At 42.4% G+C, this 27,292-nt stretch overlaps 1 protein-coding gene and 1 long non-coding RNA gene across 7 annotated transcripts in view; one reads left to right on the forward strand and one right to left on the reverse strand.

The window, feature by feature from the left end:
- LOC105692174 lies at positions 1 to 23,242 on the reverse strand. Its single transcript, XM_048657637.1, has 3 exons — positions 23,112 to 23,242; positions 22,370 to 22,580; positions 1 to 3,672 (listed from the first exon to the last, which is right to left on the reverse strand). The coding sequence occupies exons 2-3, from the start codon at positions 22,439 to 22,441 to the stop codon at positions 1,987 to 1,989; spliced, it is 1,758 nt and encodes a 585-aa protein (XP_048513594.1). The 5' UTR covers positions 22,442 to 22,580; positions 23,112 to 23,242; the 3' UTR covers positions 1 to 1,986.
- LOC125501487 overlaps positions 8,038 to 27,292 on the forward strand; it is a 21,008-nt gene continuing 1,753 nt past the window's right edge. Inside the window, exons 1-2 of one of the 6 annotated variants that reach the window (XR_007279075.1) lie at positions 8,038 to 8,160; positions 17,301 to 17,502. This is a non-coding gene — a long non-coding RNA (uncharacterized LOC125501487). Of the gene's footprint in view, positions 8,161 to 11,575; positions 13,059 to 16,171; positions 16,803 to 17,300; positions 17,503 to 20,694; positions 21,495 to 23,116; positions 23,252 to 23,530; positions 23,824 to 27,292 lie in introns of those variants that run through there. The other 5 variants (XR_007279074.1, XR_007279076.1, XR_007279077.1 and 2 more) reach the window with 5 other exon arrangements.

Genomic DNA, 27,292 nt, shown 5'->3' on the forward strand with positions numbered 1-27,292 from the left:
TGTTGTCGTAATTGTTCCTTATTTTTTTATACATATATATTTTAATAAATTCATTATAAAACGGCATTTGAATAATGGCGAAGGCACAGCACTACATACCTTATGTATTAACACAGTAAATATTACTTACACTGCAGTACGTCTTATTTTTATGAGAATCAAAAAAAAAAGAACAGATTTCTTAAAATTTATGCGTGTTTAACATACAACATCGTCGGAATACCGTACATACATATAAAGGGTGATACCGCGTTCAGAGAAGAAAACACCGTTACGGGTACATGGGAGAATATTATGTGAGCATTATTCAGTTTATTTTTTTCGCAGCGATAAAAATGTGCGCAGCGCGACGATAATTATTAATTTCAATTATATTTTCCTTCGAAACGCCTCGCAACAGATTCGATGTACGAAAAGAAAAAAATCGTGCGAGGCAGGAAGTAGTCTTCGTTTATTTATTTTATTTCAATTAGTTATATTTTTTTCTTAATTTACCGAACAAACAAGCATCACGCCGAGCACAAGGTTATCCGAACTGCAGGAGGAACTATCTCAACGAATGAGGTAATTACGATGTAATAAACTAACTAGATACTAATTATGAAAATGCTAGGAGCTCTTTCAATAAAATATATAATTGAATCAGAGACTTTTCGTTAAACGATATATTTCCATGGCGTTTTATAAGTTGATGATGATACGTCTTAATAAACTAATTAACCTTGACCTAGGGAGGATCGCGGAATTGCTGCCGTGACAAGGAGGTTCCGCGGATAAGCGGCAGCGAAGCCCCGCTAATTATTATCATCGTTTACATGTTATTCATTCGTCCATTTATTCTTTATACTAATTAACCGAACAAGTTCAATTAGAGGCTTTGGCTACCGATTATCGATCGATCGAACCGCTTCTCTTCGTCACAGAAGCATATAAACCGCCTGTACGAATTCCGAGAGGAAAATAAACCAATCATCAATTGCGTCTCGTGCATGATATTCGGGATGATTTTCAGCGATTCGTGAAAAATATAAAAACTAGCCATCCGTGCATTTCCATTGCCGATCATCTACCTCTTTGAAAAATGAAATGAGATTGAATTAAATTAAATTCGAAAATTCCCGATACATCATTATAAGATACGATAACAACTGATGATCTCTCGAATATCGAATTTATTCGTACGTTTTCATAAATAACGAACCAATTAAATAATCATACCACTTCGACTATACGAAATACGTTTTTAACATATAGTTTCATAATTATATAGGTATTCGTTTATTACTCTAAATTTATAATTATGCCTAGTACAATAGATAAATAGAATGTGATAATGATTTCCTACCATCAGTACAAAGAAACTATAAGAAACCACGTCGTATTGTTCATTATACGTATTTTTTTTCATGATACAGGAAAAAAAAAATTCTCTTTTCTTCAAAAATGATCGAGAGGCACGCTGAATTTTCCGTATCTCCTCGAACGGATTCGCGAACAATTTCACCGGTATGAATTTTGAAAACAGCTTATCGGTTTCAGATTCATCATAGATCGACCAAAGGCGTGGTACATAAATATTTCTAACAGCTAATCAAAAATTATCGTTATTATTACAGTTATATATAACATCAAATAAAAAAAGACCCTCGATCGCTAATAATCACAAAAAGCAAAAAGACTTTGATCCTAATATTCGCCGTGTATAATTTTATACCTATACACGCGATAGGATCTTACTTAAAATTAGAGTGAGGCAGTTGAGTTGGCAAGAGCAGATGAAACTCGTTATGTTTTTTTTTTTTTTTTTTACCTATTTCTTATTTCTTATTTCTCTTTTTTTTTTTTCGAAATTCGATTTAGTTCTCCAGCTTGTTTCGACCTTGATACGGATAGACCCGTTATCATAATATAAAAATCATCGAACGACCATTCATACCGTGGAAAAACAAACGGATCGTTTTGTATCCAGAAACGCGTACTCTTCGCCTAAAGTGCGAGGAATTTCATAAGAGTGTCGTGAATTAATCGCGGATTGATGTTCCCGTCGGCCGTGTATCGTACACCGCGTAACAAACCATCGTCGTGACTCACGACTCCGTATTCACCGACGATAAATCCATCGGGGGTCCGCTCCTCGACTCTGTATTTCCGGAAGTTTCTTCCTTCTTCGACGTAGACCCGGTGCCTGTCGTCGGAATCGTGATGCGTATCGGGTGATTCGGTTATCGTTTGCGGCCCGTGAACGTTCCCGTTGGAGCTGACGCTCACCGCTTCGTCCACCTCGTAATTCTCCTCCTGCGGTTCTTCGGGAGCAACGGATTTCTGTATTTTAACGGGTCGACCATCGGCACCGTAAATCTTCGCAGGTTCCGAATAAATTTTCGCTGGTTCGGAATAAACCTTGGACGGTTCGCCGTAGATCTTCGCCGGTTCGCCGTAGACCTTCGACGGTTCGGAATAAATTTTTTCCGGTTCACCGTAGACCTCGGCCGGTTCACCGTAAACCTTGGAAGGTTCGCTGTAGACCTTTGCCGGTTCGCCGTACATCCTCGCCGGTTCCGAATAGACCTTTGCCGGTTCGCTGTAGACCTTTTCAGGCTCACCGTACACCTTGGCTGGTTCACCGTAGATCCTCGCCTGATTTCCGTACCCCTTTCCCGACTGACCGAAACCTCGGGAACCCGGTTGAGTGTACAATATGGTTTCGTAATGTCTCCCCGCTTTGCGACCTTGGTGAAGGTGTTCCGCGGGCTCGGTCGGTTCGACGTGCGTTTCGCTTACTTCGGAATTCACCTCGGGAATCTCGTGGCTCTTTTCGGCGGTTTCCGTTTCGGTAACTTCGACGGAATCGCTCATCTCCTTTCGGTGGTGTCTGTGAATCAACGGATGCGAAACGTGCCAGCTGTTCATCGGTCTGAGAGTAGTTCTTCCGCGATGCTTCCAGCTGGTCCTCGGTGATCCTTCGTCGACGGTGAACTCGCTCCTGTTGGATTCCGAGACGATATTGCTGAGTTCCTCCGTGACCAGAAGCGCCGGAAGTGGCGTGACAAAAGTGACGGAAGTCGACGTAGCGGGGGTCGTTGACGTCGTTGACGTCGTACTCGAGACGGGCAACGTAGCCGGCCTCTTTGACGCTGTCGTCATTTCGTCGCCGTCGTAATGTTCGACCCTGACTTTGTACGGCGTGGCCTCTACGGTCGATGTGACGCTGATACCGATTACCTTTTGATTTATCGGCTCCCTCGATCGACCGGATGCAGGCGGCGGTGGCTCGCTACGAGTCGTTAACACCGAACCGATTTCGCCAACGGTGGTGCTCACGTCGTCGACGGTTGAGCTCGCGCCGGCTGAATTTTCGAACGATTTTTGACTTATGGGATAAAACCGAACCCCCTCGTCGCGCGTCGCGACCGCCGGGCCCTTCGGTTTCGCGTTCGCCGTCTTCGAAGTCCTCGATATCCTGTAGATGGAAGCTTCCTGATGCTGAGATTCGGAGGCGACGTGGTCCACCGGCGGTTGCGAACCTCGTCTCGAACCCCTTCGCCTTATCGGAGGTTGCGCCATCGCTCCGTTGATGAAAACTGACAGGAATTCGGTACCGGCCAATATGTCGTTCTGTCTCGCTGGCGCCGCGCTTGTCTCCTTCCAGAGTAACGTCGACTGGAGCAAACTCTGGAAACAAAAATTTCAGCCAGGAATGAAACGATATTTTCGGAACATAAGTTTCTCCCGAACACCGCTCTGCATAGTGTCGGATCAATTCCACCGATACGAAAAAATACATTTCGAATAATCTGCTGGGGTTACATGTGCGTCGTCTCGATACCGGTTACAATGACGCCAAAAAAAATTTTCTTACGTAACGCGTGGGCGTGTGACACGTAAATACTGTACGCGATTTCCTTTGCGGGAATCACTCGCGGAAATGATTCTGTTTTTTCCCCAATTCAAGGTAACCGGGTGGAAAAATAAGAGTCAAGCTCTTCGCGCGTATGAGCTCGAAAATATTTTTTAACGATCGTACGTGCTTTTCACATTCCACTTTAAAACCGCAAAATTCATAAACCCGAGCGGGATAATCGCCTAGCGCTGTTCTTCAGCGACGAAGGTGTACCTGCGTGTAACGTATTTACAAGGATACCAAGTTGAACGCACTTGCAACAGGATGTAGCTGTGGAACTTGCGACAATCGGGCGTCAACCGATGATAATAGGCAAAGGTAGTGGTTGGTGGTCCCGTACGGTACAGTGGGACAAGATTTATTGCCAATTGGTCGACCAACCGAGACGCGAACGAGCGGCTGCCTGAACTTGATCCGAGATACTCGTCGTCGAACAAAAACTTTGTAGTTAATTGAATTTACCATCGTCAAACAATCGAACGATCCGATCCTTTCAAAGAAGTTTCGATAACAGTTGTTTCTACTCGACAATTTTTCGGACAATCGATAACGTCGTAAGAAATAGTAAGAAGGAGTTCTTTTGCAATTTTTCAATTGAAAATTCCAGAGGCGGAAAATTGGCCACGATTGGTCGAAAAATCATCTCAATCACTCATCCCGACAGGATATCCTTTTACGGTTATAACAGTTGCAGCGGAATGCGCGATGCCCACGCTGTTTCGAACCATGTCACCGTGCTATCTGCATTACGACGTTGCAGACAATCGCCTAATTAGCTCAAATTACCTCAACGAAAACTCGTTAGAAGCTAACAAATTATCTCTCGACATCTGAACGTTGTCGGTGCCAAAGAAGACAAGAAAACTCGACGTTAATCAGGGGTCTAAATGTTTTGGGCGTGACGTCTTTGACGACCACATTTGGCAGTAGGTGGTCGTTGTCCCGTGATGGAGATACGTCAGAGGCCGTCAAACGTCGAGAAGCGAAGAATCGAGTAGTGAAAAAAAATTGGCTCGTCATTTTTGTCACGGTTGAAAGATCGCTCCCGTTGAGAGTAGCGAAGATAAGATCGTCACATAATTGAATATCAATTCGGAGGCAACCTTGGCCTCCGGCAAATCGGCCTAATCCTTTTCAATTTTTTTTTTTTGTCCAACGAGCGCACGTCTATCCTACGGTCATACGGGACGGCGACAATTTTTATCCGACTTTTTTTTTGTTGTTGTCCCATCCGCTTTTTGCTCTACTTAACCAATCAGCATAGATCGAAGAGGAATAGTTTATAGCGGAATAATGATTTCGTCGAGCCGTCGAAGTAGGATCATTAGCGAAGCTTACGTTACTTTGCCCGATCGATCCAAACTGGTTGGTTAACTTCCCCGCGGTTATCCGTACGATCCAAGACAACGCACGCACGTACGTACCCATACTCGACGGTTAAATATCAATCACCGCGCGGTGATACTTCTCCGCTGCGAAATCCCCAAGCGGATGATTCTTTATCGCGGAACGCAAATTCGCCGCAAGAAAATCGAGTGTTAAAATAAAGTCCCGCCGTTCTTCTGCGCGACACACGTAGAGGATTTCAAGGTCTTGGCGCCGCGTAGGTTGCAGAAGCGGAACTCGACCGTACATAATATGAACTGATAATTTCGTCACATTTGAATACAAGAAATATGACAGAATAATAATACGAGAGCGACGGTTCCTCGAACGATCGCGCGCCCTCCCGAGTACAACGAACGGTTGGATCGGCCGAAGCGTTTCTCATTTCCGCCATGTGTTTACAACGGCCCACGAAACGATAATTTTCCATTTCGTCGCAGCGTGGACCGACGATGACTACTATAACGCGGTGTCGGAAAGTCGGAATTTTATAATCTAGACACGTCGGTGGAGCTCGATCCGTTTTATACCTGCGATCGCTATTAATAGAAGATCGCACAACGATCGGTGGTACGTACAAAGGGTACTAAAATGCCACACCGATTCAGACCACCTCCAGCGTCACCTGCATTGCAGCGAACGGCATAATTCTGGGTACCAGATCGAGAACTAGCTGCCTATCCTTTCTCTATTTCTCTATCCTTGGCCTAACTGCTGCAGCGGCAACACAATCCTGTCAGCGACAAAACGGAGAGCAGACAGCGGTCACGTATTCGCATGTATTGAGGTACAATGCCAAATGGATCTGACTTAATTTTGAATAAAGGATATCGAAGGATACCCTTTTCCACAAATTCGAGAAAACTCGCTTTCTCCGCTTTCATTTCTTCCAATCGCGTCTTTTCGTTCGAATTTTTCAGTTTTATTTATTTATTTGTTTATTTTTTTCTTTCTCTGGTCCAAGGTTAGCCGGATTACGCGTGTGAGTGTAACAACCATACATGTACTTACGAGGCGTGTATTATCATTTGATTGAACAACATAATATCCCGTAATCATATACATGTATATCAGGTTCTCAAGAATTTATAATAAAGAGAGCGAAGGGTAGAGAATGTGAAAGAAAAGATGGAGGGCGGTTGGAAAAAATTGATAATCAAGAGGGAGAGCAAGGTCAACTCGGGGTGTGGCAGGATACGTCTGTACGATTCTATGTATAATAAAGTATTTATTACCGTATGTAAAATTATTTGATAAACTTCGAACTGTCAATTACATGTACACATCGGTTTGCTGCAAGGTTACGGATCGCGGATCATTTCACACCTAATCATCATTACGATCGACAACCGCGACGTCGATTTCCATGAATTCCGGGGGTTTACGAACTTGAAAATATTTGAAAACGGGATGAGAAAAAGGCAAAACTGAAAAAACGCCAACGGAGTCGAGAATTGAATCAACGCTCGTCAATTGACCGGCTAACTTTCATTGCTTATATATACGTACTTTTATTACACAGCGGCAGCTTGCATATTACGAAGTCAGGAAAGAACCCCGTTACGCAATTATCGACTTCACTTGTGTTTCGTTGGTATGTACATCGAACACACGAACAACACGTTCGTTTGTGTCCGTGTAAAAACGGGATGTGCATTTTCACGTAACTTGAGCTTAAGAAACTGTTGGGTAACTGCAACAATTGTACGTATGCAACCGCGCAGCGAAAGGAGAAAGAAATGAAAGAGAAAAAAAGTATCGAGTAAAAGAAGAAGACGAAATTTTGGTCGAAAAATTCCACGCGTAAATCGGGTCAGTCGAGAAAAAGTATTTGGAATCTCCGTTGTCCGTCGAAGATTGTTATTTATTTATTTATTTTTTTTTTTTTCTCGTCTTCTTTTCCCGTTCGCACATCGCGAGTGTTTGTATCATACTATACGTAAATGATATCCGTGCGTGTGCGTGTGTGTTTTGCGCATTGCGTGCGGCATATGATAATGTTTTCGGTTATTTAAAATACTTTATTCGATCCGGTGGTAACGACCTGCGCAACGGTAGGAGGACCCTCCGCTTGTATCCGGACGAGGAATGAGCGTCAATTTCACTTTCGATCACCTTGTTAGAGTCGAAGACGAACACCGGTGAATATTCGACACCCGATGGAAAAGTGAGATGTTCAATTCAGCTCGTAATTGGCGATTACATTCGAAAATTATTCGTCATGAATGAGTCGCTTCGGAGTAATGATTGTGATAAATTTTCTGCGCATAGATATTATAATTGGAAAAATAATCGTTCAAGGTTCGTTTTTGTACCACGTAACGTAGAATCTGTACGTATATGCCACGGCGTCGGAACCGACCGCAAAAACGTCGCTTTTAATTACAGCGTTTTAATTTTCTCTAAGTCGTTATCTCGCGCAATTAATGTCGTTGCGAATCGATCATCCGGTCGAATGAATTATTCGCCCTTGGTGTCGTTGAATTATGTATTGTCATTTTACACGTCGCGTAATAATCGTATGGTTTAAAAATAATAGTGGAACATTCTTAGGAGGTAAATTTTGCGAAACTAGATATTCAATGTATCGTAGGGGAAAAATTATCACCTTAATTTATACACCGTGCTCGATAAATTTTACCAAAATGACAGAGATCGACCGGCGATTTCTACATTTTATAATGTAAACCAATTTCAGTGCAAATTTATTGATTTTTTTTGTTTTTTTCGTACGCTTGTTGTTTGTTTCAGAGTTGATATTCAGTGGTCTAGGACGAAATACCATAAAATTCCTTTTTCGTCGTGAGTGATCCCGGTGGAGATCCCGCGGTAGATAAGATCCTGAGGAATTTCGATTTCGTCCTTGTCCGAAGGTATGTAAAACGCAAGCAGGCGAGCAATGAAAAATAAATAAATAACTGCAATATGTATGATGTTGTCCGGCTGACGCAGCTTTTTTACGATTATCTCTCGATTACGCCTGAGCTAGTTTATTCGAGGCGGGTGAAGAGCGCGCAGCGATAGAAAAATAGTCGGTAAACAGGTGAGAAGGAGGAACTTTCGGCTTCTAAAAGTTAGATCGTACATTCGTGCGCTCGTGTATACAGACGATCCCCGCACCAACACCAATTCGCCTTTTTGCCCGCGATAATTACCTAACTTTCTCCTAAGCTCCGTTTCTTTGGTGCAGCGGTAACCGCATGCGGTAGGAGACCCGACCAGGAGCACGAAACTTTTGAAGGTTGCGTGCCTCTCGAGGCCTCGCGATCAACAAACAATTCACAACGGTTGTCCGGTCGTTGATTCGGCGTTGCCCGATGCGGACCGTACCGATTTTCAACCTTAGAACATTCGTTGGGCAATCAAACGTTACGTATTTTATCACAACGCGAGATTTTACGCAGGCTCACGTGCCTCCACGTTGTCGTTTTCTACGAAATGAAGAAAACGACGAAAAATTTATCAACATTTGCATACCGCGTGCGTGCGTACTTCGAAGACTGAAAATTTATTTTTGCAACGTGAAAGAAGTCAGCCGCAGCCGCGGCTGCGTTAACCGCCGGCTGACGTTGAAGCTTGTGCGATTGAAAAGTCAATTGAATTAAATGAGAATCGATTCGGTTTTCCACTTAGCACCGCCTCTGCAGCGGCGATTTTGAGGAGAGTGAAAATAAAATGGATATCGATATACGGAGGAAAGAAACGCCACTGTTTCCCCGTAACGAGGAGATTCGTTCGAAAGATCGATGGGTTTTCGACGCTTTGGTACGTAAAACCGTTAAGTGTGTTACCGTGTAGTTAGCACGGCTTCTGTTTCTTGTGGTACGGCGCGAATTCCCGAATAACGACTAAAATCTTTGCCGCGATCCGACGTATCGGTACTTCAATTGAGATTGAAAAAGTATAAAGAAGATCGTTCGACGATCCCGCTATGAAATATTATCGAGCACAGTTTTGTCGTCGTCCGCGTAACTCACCGGTTATAACCGTATTCCGCAACAATTGATTTCAGAAATAATGAAATTTGCTTTTAAAATCGAGAGAAAAAAAACAAACAAACAAAATTAACGGTTACTCAACCACTCGGCAGATTATAAAACTAATTCGGCGCGTATCGCGTGTATATATGTAAAACCGATCAAGTGGGCAATATCGAGTGTCCGAAAAAAACGAGATCACGGGGGCGATATCCGAAGGCCGTTGCGCAAATAATATAAATCTGTGCCCGTACACCTCGGATAAATGCCGTTCTTTTATCATTTTTTTTTTTTTAACTGTACGACAACGGAGGATAAATAAATTAATAATCGAAAAAAATCGAAAAAACGCACCACTAGCAACAACGGAGGAGCAGGATCGGGAGGATCCGCGTAAAGCCCGCGCTCGGATCTACAAAGATTCTTGAGCAACCTTTCAGCTCGGTCAAAAGGTTTCAGGATCGTGGGAGAAAGCCAGTTGGTGTACGTGCGTCGTCGTCGTGGCTTGGCGCGGCAAAGGAACGTCCACGGTCTGAGAATCCTTGAAAGAAGTTTTAATACTTCGCCACAAAATATAATGATCGACGCGAGACGACCGGCCACACGTATACCGCACAGTGTCGATCCCTCCGTATACATATTTTCATCTGACATTTTACCAGACGTTATACAATTATCAATCGGATATTTTTGTAATTTCTCGAAAATTAGCCGCCGTTTTTATTTTTATTTTTTTTTTTTTCGAACGACCGTATAAGACACCCTTGGCATAAATGTTTCGAAAAAAAAAAAAAATATAAATTATTCATTCGTCGGATGAATTTAGACCGGATACCTGGACTGCAGTCATTATTTATATTTCTACATTCGAGCTGTCGTCTTATTTTTTTTTTTTTTTTTTCAGTTTTTGCTTGTTTTCAGATTGAAACGAAGGTTTTTCAAAGATCCGAGATATCCAGATAACTAATCGATTCCACCTCAACCGATCGGGCGACTCGATCGACGATACCTACTTTATTACAGATCTTACGGTAGCCGGCGCGATTCGCCTATCTTTTATACACAGGCATAGCGAATAGCGAGGTTCGATATTACCGCGTTGTCTTGGCTGGCTAACAGCGGCAGCGTGATGGGGTTTAGTTGAATAAAAGGCCTTGTTGAAAAGCGCGAGGACTCTTCTCGAGAGAGCGATCAAGCTGTACCGAGTTGGCATTTACGTTCAGTTATGTGAAAGGCGCATATTCGTCGACGAAACACACATCCACCATGCAGAACTTACGTGCATTATTATCTCGGTGAACATCTGCTGACGCGCGTTTATCGCCGCGATATCGTACTGCGACGAGTTTGACAAAAGAGGTAAAAGAAAAAAACGAAAAAAAAAGAAAACAACAACAACACATTGCCGAGAAAAACGAAAGATATCGGAAGAAGAAAAAATAACAACGTTACGGTCGACGGTATTGTCCACCGTCTCGAGCAAATTTTCTGAAATTTTCGAGCGTTCCAAAAAAAGTCTAAATAAATCGAGTGAATAAATTCGCGAGGATCCGATAAATTTCACGTCGTTTTTGGAGGGGGGATCGAGAGAACGAAAAGAAAGAGAAAAAAAAAAATTTACGTCAAGCGGTGGGTACGTGGTATAACGATCGTATAATATCGGCGTCTGAAAAAGCGTCGCGACGCGTCGTCGCGCGGAATGTTGATAAATCATAATTAACACACCGGCGCCCAGAAACGGGGCGCGGAAAACAGGTAGTTGTACGGATATAAGTAGGTGTGCTGCGAATACGTGTTGCATCGGAGGAGAAGCCCTTATCTTTCTTCGATGCACGCTTCGGGGTGGGGCGGATCCGCAACGACGACGACGGTGCCGCCGACGACCCGGACGTGCCGGAGTCGACGCGACGATTCGAACCCCCGGCAAATTCTTTCACGGTATTTCAGACTCCCGCGGAATCGTGTAATGAAAGAGATAAGTTTGTTTTTTTTGTGTTTTTTTCTACTTCGCTTTTCTTTCTTCTTTTTTTCAGCTACCGATCGCGTTCGATTATTTTGAAATTTGAGGAACGCGCGAATATTCACAAGCTATAATCATCGAACTATGGATGCATAAAATTTTTTTGCGCCTCTTACGGTTTAATTAACCGTGATCTTACGTTCTTAGAAAGACGACGACGTCGTACGCATAGTCGAATTAACTCTTTTTCCAGACGGTCGAAGGCCGAAGATGAATAATACATGGCTCGCGTTATATGTGTACCGCATTTTTCAGCGATCTTCATCTTCGCATACGCTCCGTAGAGTTTAAGTTTAATGAGTCTCGGTAATTTATTAAGGAAACCTAAGAGCGTGATTTTTAATGTGTTTTACACGGAGTTTCGAACACTCGATTACGGCGGAATGACCAGTCCGGGTCGCGATTTTCGGCGGTGAAAATGAACGCCGCTGCGCATTAGCTGAAATCGCACGTACGTGTTCACCGCTCAATTTTCAGCAGTCTCTTTTCCCCTCATTTTTCTTCTTCTTCTTTTTTTTTTTTTTTGTTTTCCACATTTTTGACTTTTATCTCTTGTTTATACCAGACGATAAAACGTGAATAAATTATTCATCTCGTGGCGCCAGCGGCCACGCGAAGCTCATAAGTCAGTTGCGGTTTGTCCCGTCCCTCGATCCTGCGAAATCCGGATCGCCGTCTGTCGCTTCTGCATCAGGAAACCGATGTGAAAAAAAATTCACTCCGCTCGTAGCAAACCCCGCTAAAGGAAATTTTCTCAAAACGAACGCCACTAATTAACTGATTGGCTCACGGCGATTGCCGACACGTTTCGTACGTACGTACGTACCTTCGTTCTTCTATCTGCTAAATAGTCTTACGCAGTACGCGGTGTTACCAGCCACGCGATCTCCGGTTAAAACGCGGAGACCGCATTCCGACTGCATTTCGAATCGCCAGTGGATCGGCAGGAAACGTAATTTCGAAAAATTCACCACGATTCCCGTCTCCTTATTCGCCGTGTTAAATTACGTCTATTATATTTCATAACGTAGAATCGGTAGTGGATAACGAATTCCCATTTCGTTCCTTTTGTTTTTTTTTTTCTTTTTTTTCTCTCTCATTTTTTTCGTTCATTTTCTTCTTTCGGTCAAGATTCATTAATTACGCGTCGTTGAATCAGCTCGGGCATAATAATATCAGTCCGCGAAATACGTAGACTCGTATATATATATACGAGTTCGCGTGTTTCACTCTTCCTGGTACAACGCGCGCGCTGTGCACGGTGCAGAGACCCGATGCGTGAAGGTCGTTCAATGCCGTCAATCCCCGTGGCGGCGAGCTCCGCCAACGGCCAAAGCAGCGGCAGCAGCTGGCGATAGTTTCTTCATTGGACAAGTTCTCAGAGGTCCGAGCGTAAAAGCGAGTTGATTTAAAATTGCGATCTTACGCACACCCCGGGAGGGGGGGGGAAGCGTATTTAAAAGAAGAGAGAGAAATTTCACTGGACAACTTGGACTCGACGATTCTCGTAAAGTTTTCGCACCGCTGATTTACATCCGTTTCTCGATGCACGCGGTGGCGCGATGCCCGGTGCTCGACGGAAAAAACTTGCGAAAAATTAAATATCAAAAATAACAATGACGACAATAAACCAAAAACGCAATCAGCCGCACCCGTCTGAAGTTCGCGCGTGGTTTATTGCTCGGGAACGATGCAGTTCGGCTAATCCTTTTTGGGCTGTGAGTGAAAGAACCGGGATGGGAAGAAGAAGAAAAAAATAATCCACTGATTTAAGGTAAAAACCTCGGGCGGCAACATTAATCGTCGTCGCTGAAAGCGGAGGCAATTCGACGGTTCGGTTCCCCTCGTAATATGGGACCTCTTTAAAATTAATGCCGGGTACTCGCATAATTATACCTATAGTATATCCTTAACGCCGTGCAATTAAATCCGCACGGGTCTCCGGACCACGTCGGAAAATGAGGAGTGAGAAGAACGAGAAGAAACGGAAGGGAAGAACAAAATAACAACTCGAATAAATAACTACATTTTAATCTTCTCTTATATATATACATATCTACACGTACGTTATATGGGATATAATATATTATAATATACCTAAAGTTCTCGCAGAGAAGCAACGCGTAGGGGAATACGGAGGCGAATAACTCCTTTGCGTCACCAACATCTCATCTATAATAAGAATTATAATAACATATCCCGGAGTGCAACTTGGTGTACGTAACCCAGCCTAAGCCATAAACACTATGGTCAAGGCCTATAAGATTTCGCAAAGCTTCGGCAAGGATATACTCCCGATGACGGTAGAGGGTGTCTGGTACGGATAACTACACACGTACATATATATGTTCATCTCATTTTTCTTTCCTTTTCTGTTTTCCTCTCATTTTTTTCCAAACATTTCAACTACGACCTTGGCGACCTTCTCGGTATGAGAAACCGAAGCCATTATTATAGTTACCCCGGGCTTTTATTTCACCCACACGTACCGTACGAAGCGAAGGAGGCACGATCGGGATCGAGATCGGGATCGGAATTACACCTACTAGCTCTCGTCGGTTGGTGTAAAAATAGTGTGCGGGTGCAGCGCGGAGAAGAACCGCGGCATCTGAATATAAGGTAGGTGCGTGCGTGCAGCCGCCGCCGCCGCCGCGTTGCAACGTACGTACCTAGTTTATTTGATTTTATTATTCACTTTTCGTTACTCCCTTTTTCGCGATGCAGCCGGATTATAAGCGAGCGCGGTTAACCGCGAATTTATCGTCCGAGATTCGACCGGCGAGTTTTACGATCGCGAGAGTCAATCTTTCCAGAAGTCCGCACTCTCTCGCCACGTATAATATAACGTCAGCGAGAACTACTTCCACGAGGAGATACGAAGCGACCGACCTACGGACGCCGTAAAGCCCCTTGCGTCATATATTCTCGACGCCGATGACGTCCCGGCGAACATCTCGGAAGACCTCGACAAGGACGCCGATCCCCGGGTCACATCCCTCCGCGATCTCTGAACCGAACACCGCGACATCGGAAATATCCCGTTCTCTTACCAAGTTCTACATACCACGCCATTAAATTCCCCCCCCTTATCTCTTACGGCGGTCCATAATTTCAAGGAGCTACTTTGCGGACGATGAAAGAAAAAAAAAAAAAGAAAAAAAAAAAGAAACGGTCTGTTCTTTTTTATTTCATTTTAGTGATCTTTTTTCTCTTGTTCCTTCTTTGCGGAGAACGTCATCCTCCGTGCAAATCGATTTCCTATAGTCTAACCGCATGTACACATATTTTATTTATTATTCGTCGTCGCGGTTATTTTCGAACGGGGGATTTCGGTGTCCAAAGTTTCCAAGGTTTTTAATTGATTTTTCTTTTTCTTTCAATTTCTTTTTCCCCCACGATTTATTTTACTCGATTTCATTGTCTCTTTCTTTTTACTCATTCGAACGGACGATGGAATGACGTCGAGGGCAGAGCGCAAGGGCCGAGGACCATTTGTCAGCCGAGGAGCGTCCTTTTTTCGAAAATCCTCCGCAAGGGTGATTATGACGGGGACGACGACGGCGGTGGTGGTGGTGGTGGTATTTTTATTGGACGTATATATTTACGGGAGGCTCCGTTGAACGGAGGATACGGCATAACGCATGCCATTCCAGAAACCGGTAGAAATATCCCCCTTTTCCCTCCACCCCGAATCAGCCCCTTCCGAAGAAAAACGATACGCTATACATAGACTACGGGGAGATAAGCTCAGTCCTATTTATAGCGAGGGTCTTCTTTTCTTTTACCGGTGAATATGTTCGTCCACCGGACTCCTCGTATCCCCGTGCGCCACTCGATTCGTTCGGGTCCCGAGAAAAGACCTCCCCGGCGATCGCCGTTTTATCACCGACAAGATTTCAGGACTCTTTCGCGAATCTTTATTCTCGTACGTAGCAAAATGTTAAAATTCATTCAAATACCGACTACTATACTATATCGGCGAACGGTATATTTATCGCCGGTCATTACCTTCTTCCTTTTTTTTTTCATACTCCTTTTTTTGTAAACCATTTTATATTATTAGATGCGAAAGGTATATGAAAAAGAATTCGAGGGAATTCTTCGACCGTAAGGGGGTTACGAACCGCTTCTGTGGTAAAATAGAAAAATTACCTCGCCAAATCTCGTTGGAATTTTTTTTTTTTTCTTTTTTTTCAACAGATTTATGTACCCTTACATGGAGATCCATCGAGAGACGCGAATGAGAATAATTATTTTTTTCTGAGCCATGATCCCGACGATACGATCTCGTCTATCAACGAGAACAATTACGATTCTCTCCTTGTTGTAGGTATATTATATAGTCGTCTAGTCGCCGCGTGTACGCTCGGATGATTGGATCAATTTGTTTCAGTGACAAGCTAATTGTTCAATGACGGGAAACCAACCGCGTGAAGTGGGACGCCCGATAGTATTAAACGGGAAATGGCTTGTTGCCTGCGACCGGAAGTTATCATCGATTTTGGTAAACACTTCACCGTATCCCTGCTATGAAAATCAACCGTACAGAGGGTGCGACCTGATATCAATTTCTCAACCCCGGTAATCCTGACGTTTCTCGATACGGATTTTTTAATTTTTTTTTTAAGTTTCCTGAGACTTGTTTGAAAATTTTACTCCACTTTTTCGCCTCTCCCGGATGATTTACGCGCGTTTAAGATTTACGGAGATGAATAACGCCCGATCGTTGATCATCCCACCGTTCCGTTCCACACACCTGATCGATTGAATCGCATAACGGAAGATAATGACGAAGAGCTTTTGTCGGATTTACGTGAGCGATGTGGGTACAGGTAGACGTGTGCTGCGTACACAGGTATGTCCCCGAGTGGTCTTTTACACGTGTGCGTGTGTGCATATGTATATGGTTTAATATATGCGCACCGGGGAACGAGAGACGTGCGAGGTTCCTAATATGACTTTAATGATCGGTTTGCATTACGGTGCGTACGCGTTATAACATCTCGACGTGAATGGTATACCCGACCGCCGGAGATTATGTAAAGCGGAACATTCCATTTCCTAACAAAAAAATATCATCATTATTACGCCCGTCAGCTTTTGCGGTGGGCGCCAGGACTTATTTACGCTATTTTTAATAAATACCCTACTCCCTTTTTAATCGATTCACGAAACCTTGACGCCTCTTATTTTATCACTCCCGAACCGCCGCTCGCGATCATCCGCGTGACGGTACTAGGTATTGAATAATTTTCAACGTCCGTAAACACGTACATATATCACAATCGAAATTTGAATTTCAATAAAATCGCGACGCTTGCTACACATCCGTACAGCGTCCTTCGAAATAGTTTCTTCATTTTTTTTCCCCTTCGTCATTGTAATCGTCGCGTCTACCCGTGATCGATATTCACAACATCGGTTAACTCGTAATCATACGTATGTATGTACGTATGGAATAATTGACACATCGTTGACACCCGGAATCATTGTGATCCGCAAATTGCTCACGACGATGGTATTTCGGGGTATAACCGTTATTACGTCACTGCAGTTATAGTTTCGCTCGTGGGATTGGTGGAAGCAACTCAGAACCGTTGGGGGCTCGCATTTTTTGCGACATTCATTTTATACCCTTCTCTTTTCTTTTTTTTTTTTTTTTTTTTGACCCGATCGCGAGTGCGTGCGGAGAGTGTTTTCTATATTTAGATTTGAGAATCTGCGGTTCTCGGCGAAAAGGAGAAATAAAAAGATACCTAAAACGCGCCCGAGGATTATATATCCATCCCTTTGATCGCTTCATTAGAATATAACGATATATCCTTTTCTGATTTCCAGCCAAAAATAGATTTTAAAAATAGCAGAAGCGCGACTTGAATTTCTATTCTAATCGCGTTCGCGACTAATTCTAACAAATCGTCGTACGAAAAGAAAAAAATGAGAAAAAAAAATGATGGCGTGAAACTAGCGAGCGTTTTCAGTTCCCTTTTTTTTATTTTTTCTTCTTCTTCTGCAGAAACGATGTTCGTCCGTCGAGGTGTTGCCATGACGAATGGAGGATGTCCAGTTCGAGGGTATTATATATGTCGCGCTGATTTTTCTTTTGGTCCCCAACGCAAAGTCTACGCGGCTCAGTTTTATTTTCTACCGAAACATCTTTCATCCCTTTCATGCCTATGCTGCACCAGCCTCGCCACCGGCATCCTCCTATGTCCTGGGTAAGTTATACCTGAATATAACCCACATTAGACGTAGTATAATACCTGTGCGCGTTTATTGCTAGCGAAAATTTTGCGAAAAAAAAAAAAAAAAAAAAAAAACGTTGCACGTTTAAGAGAAATTCTGAAGGCGTGAATATTAATATTATTACGTTATTATAATTTTTTTAATTCATTCAACCGCGAATAACTATAAGATAAAAAAATTTGGCTGTACATCATCCTCGCACCAAATTTATCACATTTTTCATATCACTTTATCGAATTATAATTTTGGAAAATGATCGGTAGTGATGAGAATAAAATACGATCTCTTTTTTTTTTTTTTTTTTGGTTGAATGTGGATCATGATTTCACAGTCGTTGACAAGTGTAAGATTTTTTTTTTTTCCAAGTCCTGTAACGGAACGCGGTGCGGATATCGATCAGATTTGACAAAAGGTTAAACGAGTAACACTCCCCATTATATTATATCGACCGTACGCGGTATGATCGGACGGCGGGGTATTTCCGTTCGTTTGTCGAATATAATGTCATTCGCGAGTAGCGTGAGTAATCCGAGAATCATTAAGGACGTAGAATCGAATCTTGTACCCCCACGCGATTTATTAAAAATTGTCATCCACCAATGGGAACGCGACTAGTCGTCGTAGCGTTTCAAAACTACGCAGATAACTATGCGAGATTAAATTACGCGGTTCACAACACGTTGAATCCATTACATTTGTCGTAAGGGCATCGAGAGATGATCTCTGAAGAGAGAGAGAGAGAAAAAACGAGTTGGAATGAACGAGTGAACGCGAGGGAAAAGAATTGGATAGAAAAAAAAAAAAAAAGAACGAAAAGTTCGATCCCAAAAAAAAAAAAAAGGTTTTGGTGCACACGGTAGATAGGTGTAGGGCGAAATATCAGCTGAGGCAAGAGCGATCCGGAGGAGAGAGCTAAAGATGTAACGTGTAAACGATTATTACGTACACATAGGTATACGCAGAGCACCCACGCTAAATCGCTGACGCCAACGACGACGAGAAGAACGCCTGCAAGAAAATTGCGCCGGGAGCTCGGTTATATTATAATACGAATGTAGCTCCTTGTCTATTAGGTGTGGTCGCGGACTCGTAACACGAAATTATCTCGCGGACCCGCTGATGTTGAGTGCGTTCGGCCCTCCGATCGAAATTTCGTATCGTCGCGATTGCTCATTTTTCTTTCCCTACCGAATCGACAACGATTTGCGAACGACGTTGGAGAAAAATGAGAAAAATAATAGCGGTTGGTTTTTTTTTTTTTTTTTTTTTTTCTTTGGATCGGCGTATGAATTTTAAACGATCGATTCCGATTTCGCGCCACCGGCGAGTTATTATACATTTCGCGCACAGATCTTATCAAAAAAAGTTGCAACAGGTAGCTGAAAATATATACAAGCGTATGAAATGTACGGGTGATCGTTCGGATACATATCACACACGCGATACGGTTATACAGTACCAATCTGTACCTATACACCGACGTATATACCTGTAACTACCTACCTATAACCGGGTGAATGTACCCCGGAGGCAGTTTGGCGAAGGTCATCCATCCCCGAGCAATTAGAAGTCAAAAGAACGCAACGTGCGTACGTTACACGTATAATACGTGTATAGATATACGCGTACGGGAACGTGGCGGTTCAAAATTCATGCAAGGACGCGACTTTGAGTACTCACGTTTTCAGATCTATATATACATACGTACAGTCGAAGACATTCTTTTGTTCTCGTGGGACGCAAACGTACACGGTACAGATATTTTTCTTTTTTTTTTGCTCGTCAAAACTGCAAGGATCGAGCTTTTAATTACCTCGCGATCGAAGGCGCAAAAAATCGCCGTCCTTCACTGAGAGAAAAAAAAAAGAGAAAAAAAATGGTGGAAAAGTCGCGATTCGTCCGACAATTCGTTGCTCCTTCGAAGAGTTTTTCCACCCCCTGTGATGTTTCGACTTTTAAACTCACTTTTTAAGATTACCCAATTTTTTTTTTATTCACGGTCCAACCTGTGCAGCTTAAAATGGTCAAGTTCTAATTATTAGCCTCATTAAAATCATACGGGTACCTTGTACAGGAAATTCTCGCATAGACAACTCATATTTGCACGTACAATCGATCAGTAATTACGACTCGCTCGTAATTATTACCCCGATTCAGTTGTGTGTATACGAAATTATAACGATATCGGCGTCGTTCGAACGACATTCGCCGTAAATCGAAACGTGTAGGCGAGGTGGAAGCGATACCGCATATCGTGTAGTGTGCGGTATAAAGTTGTACAGATTGTCGAAGCTAAAAACTGACTTAGAGCGACTATTTTTCTTTGTTTTCTCTCACACGTCGTATGAACGTAAATTAATTCCCATTAAACGTAATAGGCGCCCGATTTAGCTGTTGGTAGTGAATGTGTACGTACCTGCCTACCTACACTAAGGTAAATTCAACGAGGAACGCACGTGCATGAGTCTTTATATTTAATTGAGCGGTAATTGCGTGTAAACGATCGAAGTATTCGCGTGTATTTTATCGTCCTACCAATAGCGATTTTTCGAAACTCTTCTCGTATGTTCAAATTAGGAAGCGTATGGAGTGCAAGGCCGCGAAGACCGGTATGTCTTCTCGAACTCTTAATTAACCTACTCGAGTTCGAGTCCCGCGTATATATATACAAGCTGCGGATCGCGCAACTTCCTCATTTTTCCAACAACGTTACCGTCGTACAGCAGGACGAACACGTTGTTATATTCCGCAGCGATTTGCACGAGACTCGTACGTACGTCGAATTTACCGATCGATCGGCAGGTGTCTGAATCAATTGAAAACGGCGTTTGAAATATGCGAAGTTTATTTCACGTCTGGTTTAAATGTTCGAATCGGCTGAAGAATGCGCAAAAAATGAACGAGTCGGTAAAAAATAGATGGAATTTCTTGATCTGCAACCGAGATAATCAAAAATTGGACCCTGCAAATTCACGGTGTACGTTTATTTCGCGCCTTCTTCTTTGGATCGGGTTTTTATGTTTTCGGGTGTCAATTTAGTCAGGGATTAGTAAAATGTTCGTACGTGCTTTAAATTAATCCGCGTGAAGTTTGTAATCAGATAAGAAACTTCATTGCCGTCGTTCCATTTCGAATGTCGACTCTCGTCGCAAATGTAACGCATTTGTAACGTCTCTGTGTTTCGCAGGAGTTGTTACAGTTACGAATTTAATCAAGTAATTATCGTCGGTGAAGAACTTTAAAATTCGGTATAATACATGGAAACGGGATAACGTCGGACGTCCAGTGTATATATAGATGTTATATATATCCTCATCCGCGATCGTTAAATTTTCAAACTATCTCTATATATGCCCATTTATTTCGTAAAAAATCGATAAAATTCCCGCATGTGTTACATTCAGAAAAAAATCTCTACTCTCTCGATTTTATTACACCTGTACATAAGATATTCGATTCCATGTGGTATTAACTCAGCTCTATTAAAAAATCCCCTCTTATCTACAATAAGTTATAAATATTCATTTTATTATAATTATAAGCGTGGATTATAATATACGTACACACGTACCCTGTCATCGTTGACACGAAATATTTTTGCGACTATCTTTGATAATTTTTTCTTTTTTTTTTCTACTTCTCGACAAAAGAGCGAATGAGATACCCGGTCCTAATCACGTTTAGTTTACTTAAAATTTCGGAAAAAAGAAAAACATTAAAAAAGGGTAGCAGCTCAATTCGATCGTTGTAATTGAAATACCGGTGAACTATGCTACCTTTTCACGTTGTACAGAAAACCGCTGCGGGTTATAACGCGGAGTAGTGTGACGGTTCGTACTTATCCACAACTTTTGCATTCGCTGGTCGTACGCTGTTCATGCTGCTGCTGCCGCTGCCGCCGCTGTCATGTGAATCGATATCTGCAAAAGTTGTCTCTAGTGTCTGTAGAATAATCTTTCGCAACGTAAGTACGATAATAAAACGTACAACGCCTGTGTTGGGTGCAGTTTAATAATCGATATATCCAACGGTGTTGGGATAGAATGTTTTATCAAACGTATAGTTTGTTTTTTCGATTTATCAAAAAATCAGCTAAAACGCATGATGTCAATTTCGGAGGCGCTGAAACTTCGATCAGCTAAATACAAGTACGGTGGTTTTTGACGATGATAACGTGGTCTGACAAAACTCGTAGATTTATTTACGGAATAATCAACGCCGCTCGAAAACCTGCTGGATAACTATCACCGACATCTGGTTCTATATATATAATTAGTTTTACGATAATGTTAAAGGGTATATAACGTAGCTATATTGTTAGATCGGTGCTTTCATTGAACCGTGAACGAGTTACGCTTATATGGTTATCACAACGACCCACCTCTGGTGAACGGAACCGCCATTTATTATATCTTGTTATTGAGTTGACTTTGACGAATAACGAGTAGTCCGATGTACGTGATATTTCGATATTTTGGAAAATCCAAAATTTTTAAATCCTCAAAATTTACACGCGACACGTACCATAAATTGAACCAGAGCACACTCTTGGTCTTCCAGATCCGATACCCAATATGTTACGTGTAATTCATACGTGGGTAATTAGCCTCCACAGCAAAAGCGCCCTAGGCTATTTTCCTGGGTGATTTTCATTGATTTATAACGATACTCTATTATTCTCGTCAAGCAAATTACGCGAATAAATTTTATCCGGACAGGCTGCAATCGTAATCGGTGCAGTCTGCGGTGCAATTAATGAATATGTATGAATTGGTTGTACACTATATAATTTAACCGAGTCAAAATCGAAATAGCTTTTAAGTATGATATAAAACTTACCGAAATAAAAAACGCCGCGATAACAGTAGTCCCCAAAGGAGTTTTACCGGAAAAAACTCCACCCGATGCCATTTCTCCAACACTACGTCACTAATCACCGCCTTTCTTTCTCTCTTTCTCTCTATTCTTCTCTCTGTCTCTCTCCGTTTTTCTCAACAGTCTTCAGATCATCTTGACCTTTAATTTTTTCGCACCTGCTGGTGATTTGCACCTATCCAAAGTGAACGATATGTTTTTTAAAGAAATACAGAAAAAAAAAAAACACTTGTCACTCGGCTCAACCGGAAAGAAAAAACGAAAACCCACGATACAAGTTTCGAATACTTTTGATACTCGATTTCTTTTTATTCCTTCAATATTAAAAAAGTACGTCAATCACCGCAATGATAATTGAAAAATTCATCTCGTTTCCATAACTTTGAAATTAATGGAATATTGGCACTTATCGAAGATTTCAAAAAATTATTGAAATAAAAAGCAAATAAATAAATTCACTGAATCGCGTGGACGCTGTTGCACAGTGGAGATACGTTGCATGTGTTTTGGAAGAAAGACTAGAGAAATACGAGGCAATAGTAATGGTAATTAATAATAACAACGATAACGATAACGTAAAACAATTAAATGGCGAGCGTTGAAATTGCAATGTAATATTTATTATTCTTGATTTTTTTTTTATTTATTTTCAAAATTCTCGAGAGAGCAAAATATTGATTGGAAATTGTGTGTTTGCGGTCCTAACCGTAGCACAGGGCTCGGACAACTGACAGCGGGTCACAGCGGAGGCACACGGTGCCGCGATATTCCCGGGCGCGTTCCCAGCTCCTGCAGAGCACGTCGTTTTCTACACGTCGTCGTCGGCCGCACAGCTGATCCACCTTGGTAACTCTTTTCTATCACTCTCCCTCTCCTTCACCTCCTCCTCCTCCTCCTCCTTCTCCGCCTCTTATTTTTTTTTTTTACAGTTTTGCTTCGTTTTCAATCTTCAAATTTGTCGATAACAGGCGGAATTCGATGAGCGAAAATCGGACGAACAGGTGTTCGCGCGGATCGTCACTAAAAATAACGACTCGAAATATCACGTGCGAAAATTTATGCGAAAATGTATATACTTGTTATCGCATCAGAGGAGTAAAAAAAGGTAGTAATAATTTTTTCCTCTCGTTCAAAACGTAATAAATTATCAAACGATTTATTTATTCGTACGTCGCGTCGTATGCGATTTGCACTCCGCACGGTTGGCGGTCTAACCGCTAGTGAACGACGCTTGAAGTTTTACGCGCGGACTAGAGGTTACGATCTTTTCACGGAGTATATATAAGTGTGCATCCTATACGGTTGTTGTACAACACACGGATGAAATTCAACGTGTTGCACATTACACGAACACGAATTCATCATCGCCGTACGTGTACCGAAGTAGCGGCAGCGAATCGCATCGTCATCTTTTGATCGTGAGTATTGCGGTTCGATTTCTCATCTCCGCCGAACCGCCGATCGCGTCTCGCCAAGTGGAAAAGTGTTGTTCTCTTCTTCTTCTTTTTTTTCGTTGCCATTCGACGCGGAGGGTCGCAACAATTTATCGACTTGTCGATTAAACCGTTTAGCAATAATTCGATGAGTCACTCAAAATTTTGTTAACTGATTTATGCTTGCGGTTATTTATTTTATCATTTTGTTTGTTCATTCGTTATTTTTTGCTTTTTTTTTTCAATTTTTCTCGTTTTCTGCTCCAACACTCGAGTCGCAGGCGTTCAGATTTTACTGAATTCATTTTCTACCCCCGGGATAATAATAGGATGCAAATGATTTCATAATGGGAAAATCGCGACTGCATACGATCCTCGTCATTTTATCCTCTGGGTATGTGGGATGCTGGGTTTTTCCAATCCGTAGAATATAATTCGCGCCCAGAGGCGAGATGAAATTATGAAATAACTTGATCTTGGACTACCGAAGATGTCATCGAACCGAAATGAGTCTCTGACATTGAAAACGGCGCCAACTGCCATAACGCTACTGATGACGTTCAGAAAAAAAGAGATCGAAGAAATCGACGAGATCTTGGAGAGAACGAGGAAAAAAAAAAAAACAAAGTTAACGAGATAAAATTTTTTGGTGTATAATATGACCGGAAATACTCGCGCGTGATTCAGTCTAACACCGCGGTGTAACGCCAAGCTCAAATTAATCGTCTGAATCGAGCGTGCGGGTGCCGAAAAATCGGTACTGTGGATCCCCCCCCAATAAATATGATCGCATTAACTGATAACGTTAACACAGCGAATTGATAAGGAGCCCCGGCAATTGGAATCCGTCGGGGGTACATCCGGTAATTGGCAACGCGACTCGCAGGTTTCGCAGCATCGATTAAGTAGGCAGTTTTTAGGGGGAGAGTCCCGTACACGAGTACGTGTATTTCTAGGTGCATCGTTGTACTTGTACGCGTTGTACAGTGGAGTACGTTCGCCGCAGGACGGTCCGGGCTCTTAATGTCCGTTCTTTTTGTTTCTCATTTTTGTTAACTTCGATTTTCTTTATTGTTAAATCGCGTCTCTTAGGGTATTCTCGTGTAAGGTACTCCCGGAGGAATTCATGATGTGCGGCGGAGGATCAGCCGCGGGCATCCCGAGCGTAGCAGCTGGGAAGAAAAATATATATATATATATACACGTATGTGCGTATAAATAAATACATGGGTGTATATTCCGTTGGCTCGAGAGGGAGAAAACCGCCGTTGAGCGTCGTCCCGCTGCCGATGCCGCTGCCGCTGGCTGCATCCCATACCGCGTTATCTTAGGGTCATTGTAAAGTTCAGCGGACACAAATCGCGTGCAAAATATAAGGAGGATACGATCGTTGAATGCAGCCGTTGATTACCATAACGAAACCTCCTGTACCGCGAGTAGAGAGATTTTTCTAGTATCCCATTCGTTCGTTTTTCTCTCATCTCTCTTTTTGGTTTGTAAGAAATTTAATCCCGCGTGCGAATAACGACGCGACGTCTCTTGAGTGCTTTTGCTTATTCTAAAAACGTACGCGAGGCTGCGTGTCGAATATTATTTCCTCGTACTCGCGGAAGATTAAGTTAGATTTTTCAGGCCTGGGAATACTCGAATTGATAAATATTATGAAAAATTTTCCACATCGTACGGATGAATTTGTTTGCGGATTTCGTTCCCTCGGTGCTGCGGGTACCGGTGAATTATTACCTCTGCAATACACGTAAATCAAGTTCATGGCGCGCTGCAGATTCTTGAAAGTTGATTAATCGCTGTCCAATTACTCGGACGAGGGGTAGTGCAATTGATGTGTGTCACAAAGTCGTATATAATTTCTTCTTTTTTTTTTTCCACTTCGTCTCTTCGGCGGAGAATTTATGCGAACTCTTAAAATATACGTATACGCCTGTAACGGTTTTCGGTGTAACTATAAACGTTACATCGATATCAAAGAATGAAAACAACAAATTATGCACGAAACGAAGAGGAAAAAAAAAAATAAAAAAAAAATAAGGAGCGTTTGCAATGATTTATTACTTACATGCAAATGACTCGAGACATGAAACGGTATTATACGTGTACCTATTGAAAAGGAAGAAGGAAGATGTAAAATAAAAAATTGACAAACTGTAGAAAAAAAAAAAAAAAAACAGAAAGAATTCATTCTCGCGACTACCTCAGTTTAGCGAAGGAATTATTATCGAAGCGAAACGCGTGCGTGGAAAGCGGTATGGGTTTATAAAGTAATAAAAAAAAAAAAAGGTAGAGGGAGCTGAAAAGGTATGCGAAGGCTATACCCGTTGCTCGATAAATATACGAGTCATTCCCGACTGAGAATTTCGTGGGGGATGACAGACAAATTACCCAGGTGGACTCTGGCTTATTTTATTACCACCCATTTAATTGCTTACCTTCATTGTACGCGGTGAAATTGCGACTATCATCGCCGTTCCGTAATGCATCTTCCCGCTGCGACAGTGCCTCGTGTATTTATTTTTCAATTGTGCGTCAATGATTCATGATGATTTTTTCACGAGCGTATGAAAAAAAAAGAAAAGCGAGGAGAAAATTGTCGGAGTTGTGAGTAGAAACGAAACGTTGAAGTTTCGTAACGGCGGGACGACAATCGAGCGAACGAGAATCGTATAGAGAAATGATAATTACATCTGTCGTTCCGTAGAAGCGGAAGGTCGGTCGACGACCCACTGAAAAAAAATGGGGGAATTCACGAAGATCGGTAACGAATGATTCTCTATCTCCGGTTCTACGAACGAGTTTTATTCTTTAATTAATCTTACATAGTGACGACGATTCGTGTCAAGGTTGTACCGAAACCGTTGGATGATTTGCCACTACCGGGAAAGTAGCAGCGTCGTCTTCCGAAATATGTATATTTCCGTTAATAACGTCAGACAGCGAGTCAGAGAAAACTACGTCCTTGTCCAAGGTCGATTACATCGATTCACTTCTCTGTAATCAAGGAATGTGGCGAACCGTTACTACTCGAGATCGTATCCGATAATAATTTATAAAGAACCGCGTTGATTGTAATCGGGGAGATTCGAAGTATTTATTTTTATTCAAATCCTGCTCGTGGGACGACACCTCCGATATGAGGAATGAAATTTACGTATGAATTAAAGTGACATTTGAATTACGACGGTGCAGCGCGATGCTCGAGACAGGAAATGACCGCAGACGTGCACCGGCAGCGGCATCAGGCTACGCCACGCGATCATTCCGATCAACGAGCTGAATCCGTGACCAATTAATCCGAGTGGCACCCCAAGCTACCGAGCGTAGGATTGGAGATTAAAATTTGAATTGCATATCATAATCACAATTAATTCATACCAAGTATATACATGTATGTAAAGCATATATGACGGCGGCGTGTCTGACTAGCGACCCCCCGAGACCC

This window comes from Athalia rosae, chromosome 6 (assembly GCF_917208135.1).
Source record: "Athalia rosae chromosome 6, iyAthRosa1.1, whole genome shotgun sequence".
Taxonomy (NCBI): Eukaryota; Metazoa; Arthropoda; class Insecta; order Hymenoptera; family Athaliidae; genus Athalia; species Athalia rosae.

Excerpts from the sequence above, each read along its gene's own strand:
- LOC105692174 (XM_048657637.1), bottom strand. The coding sequence starts at position 22,441 with ATGGCATCGGGTGGAGTTTTTTCCGGTAAAACTCCTTTGGGGACTACT. Across the intron at positions 3,673-22,369 it reads TCGCGGCGTTTTTTATTTCG|AGTTTGCTCCAGTCGACGTT; the intron begins GTAAGTTTTATA and ends TTTTGTTTCCAG.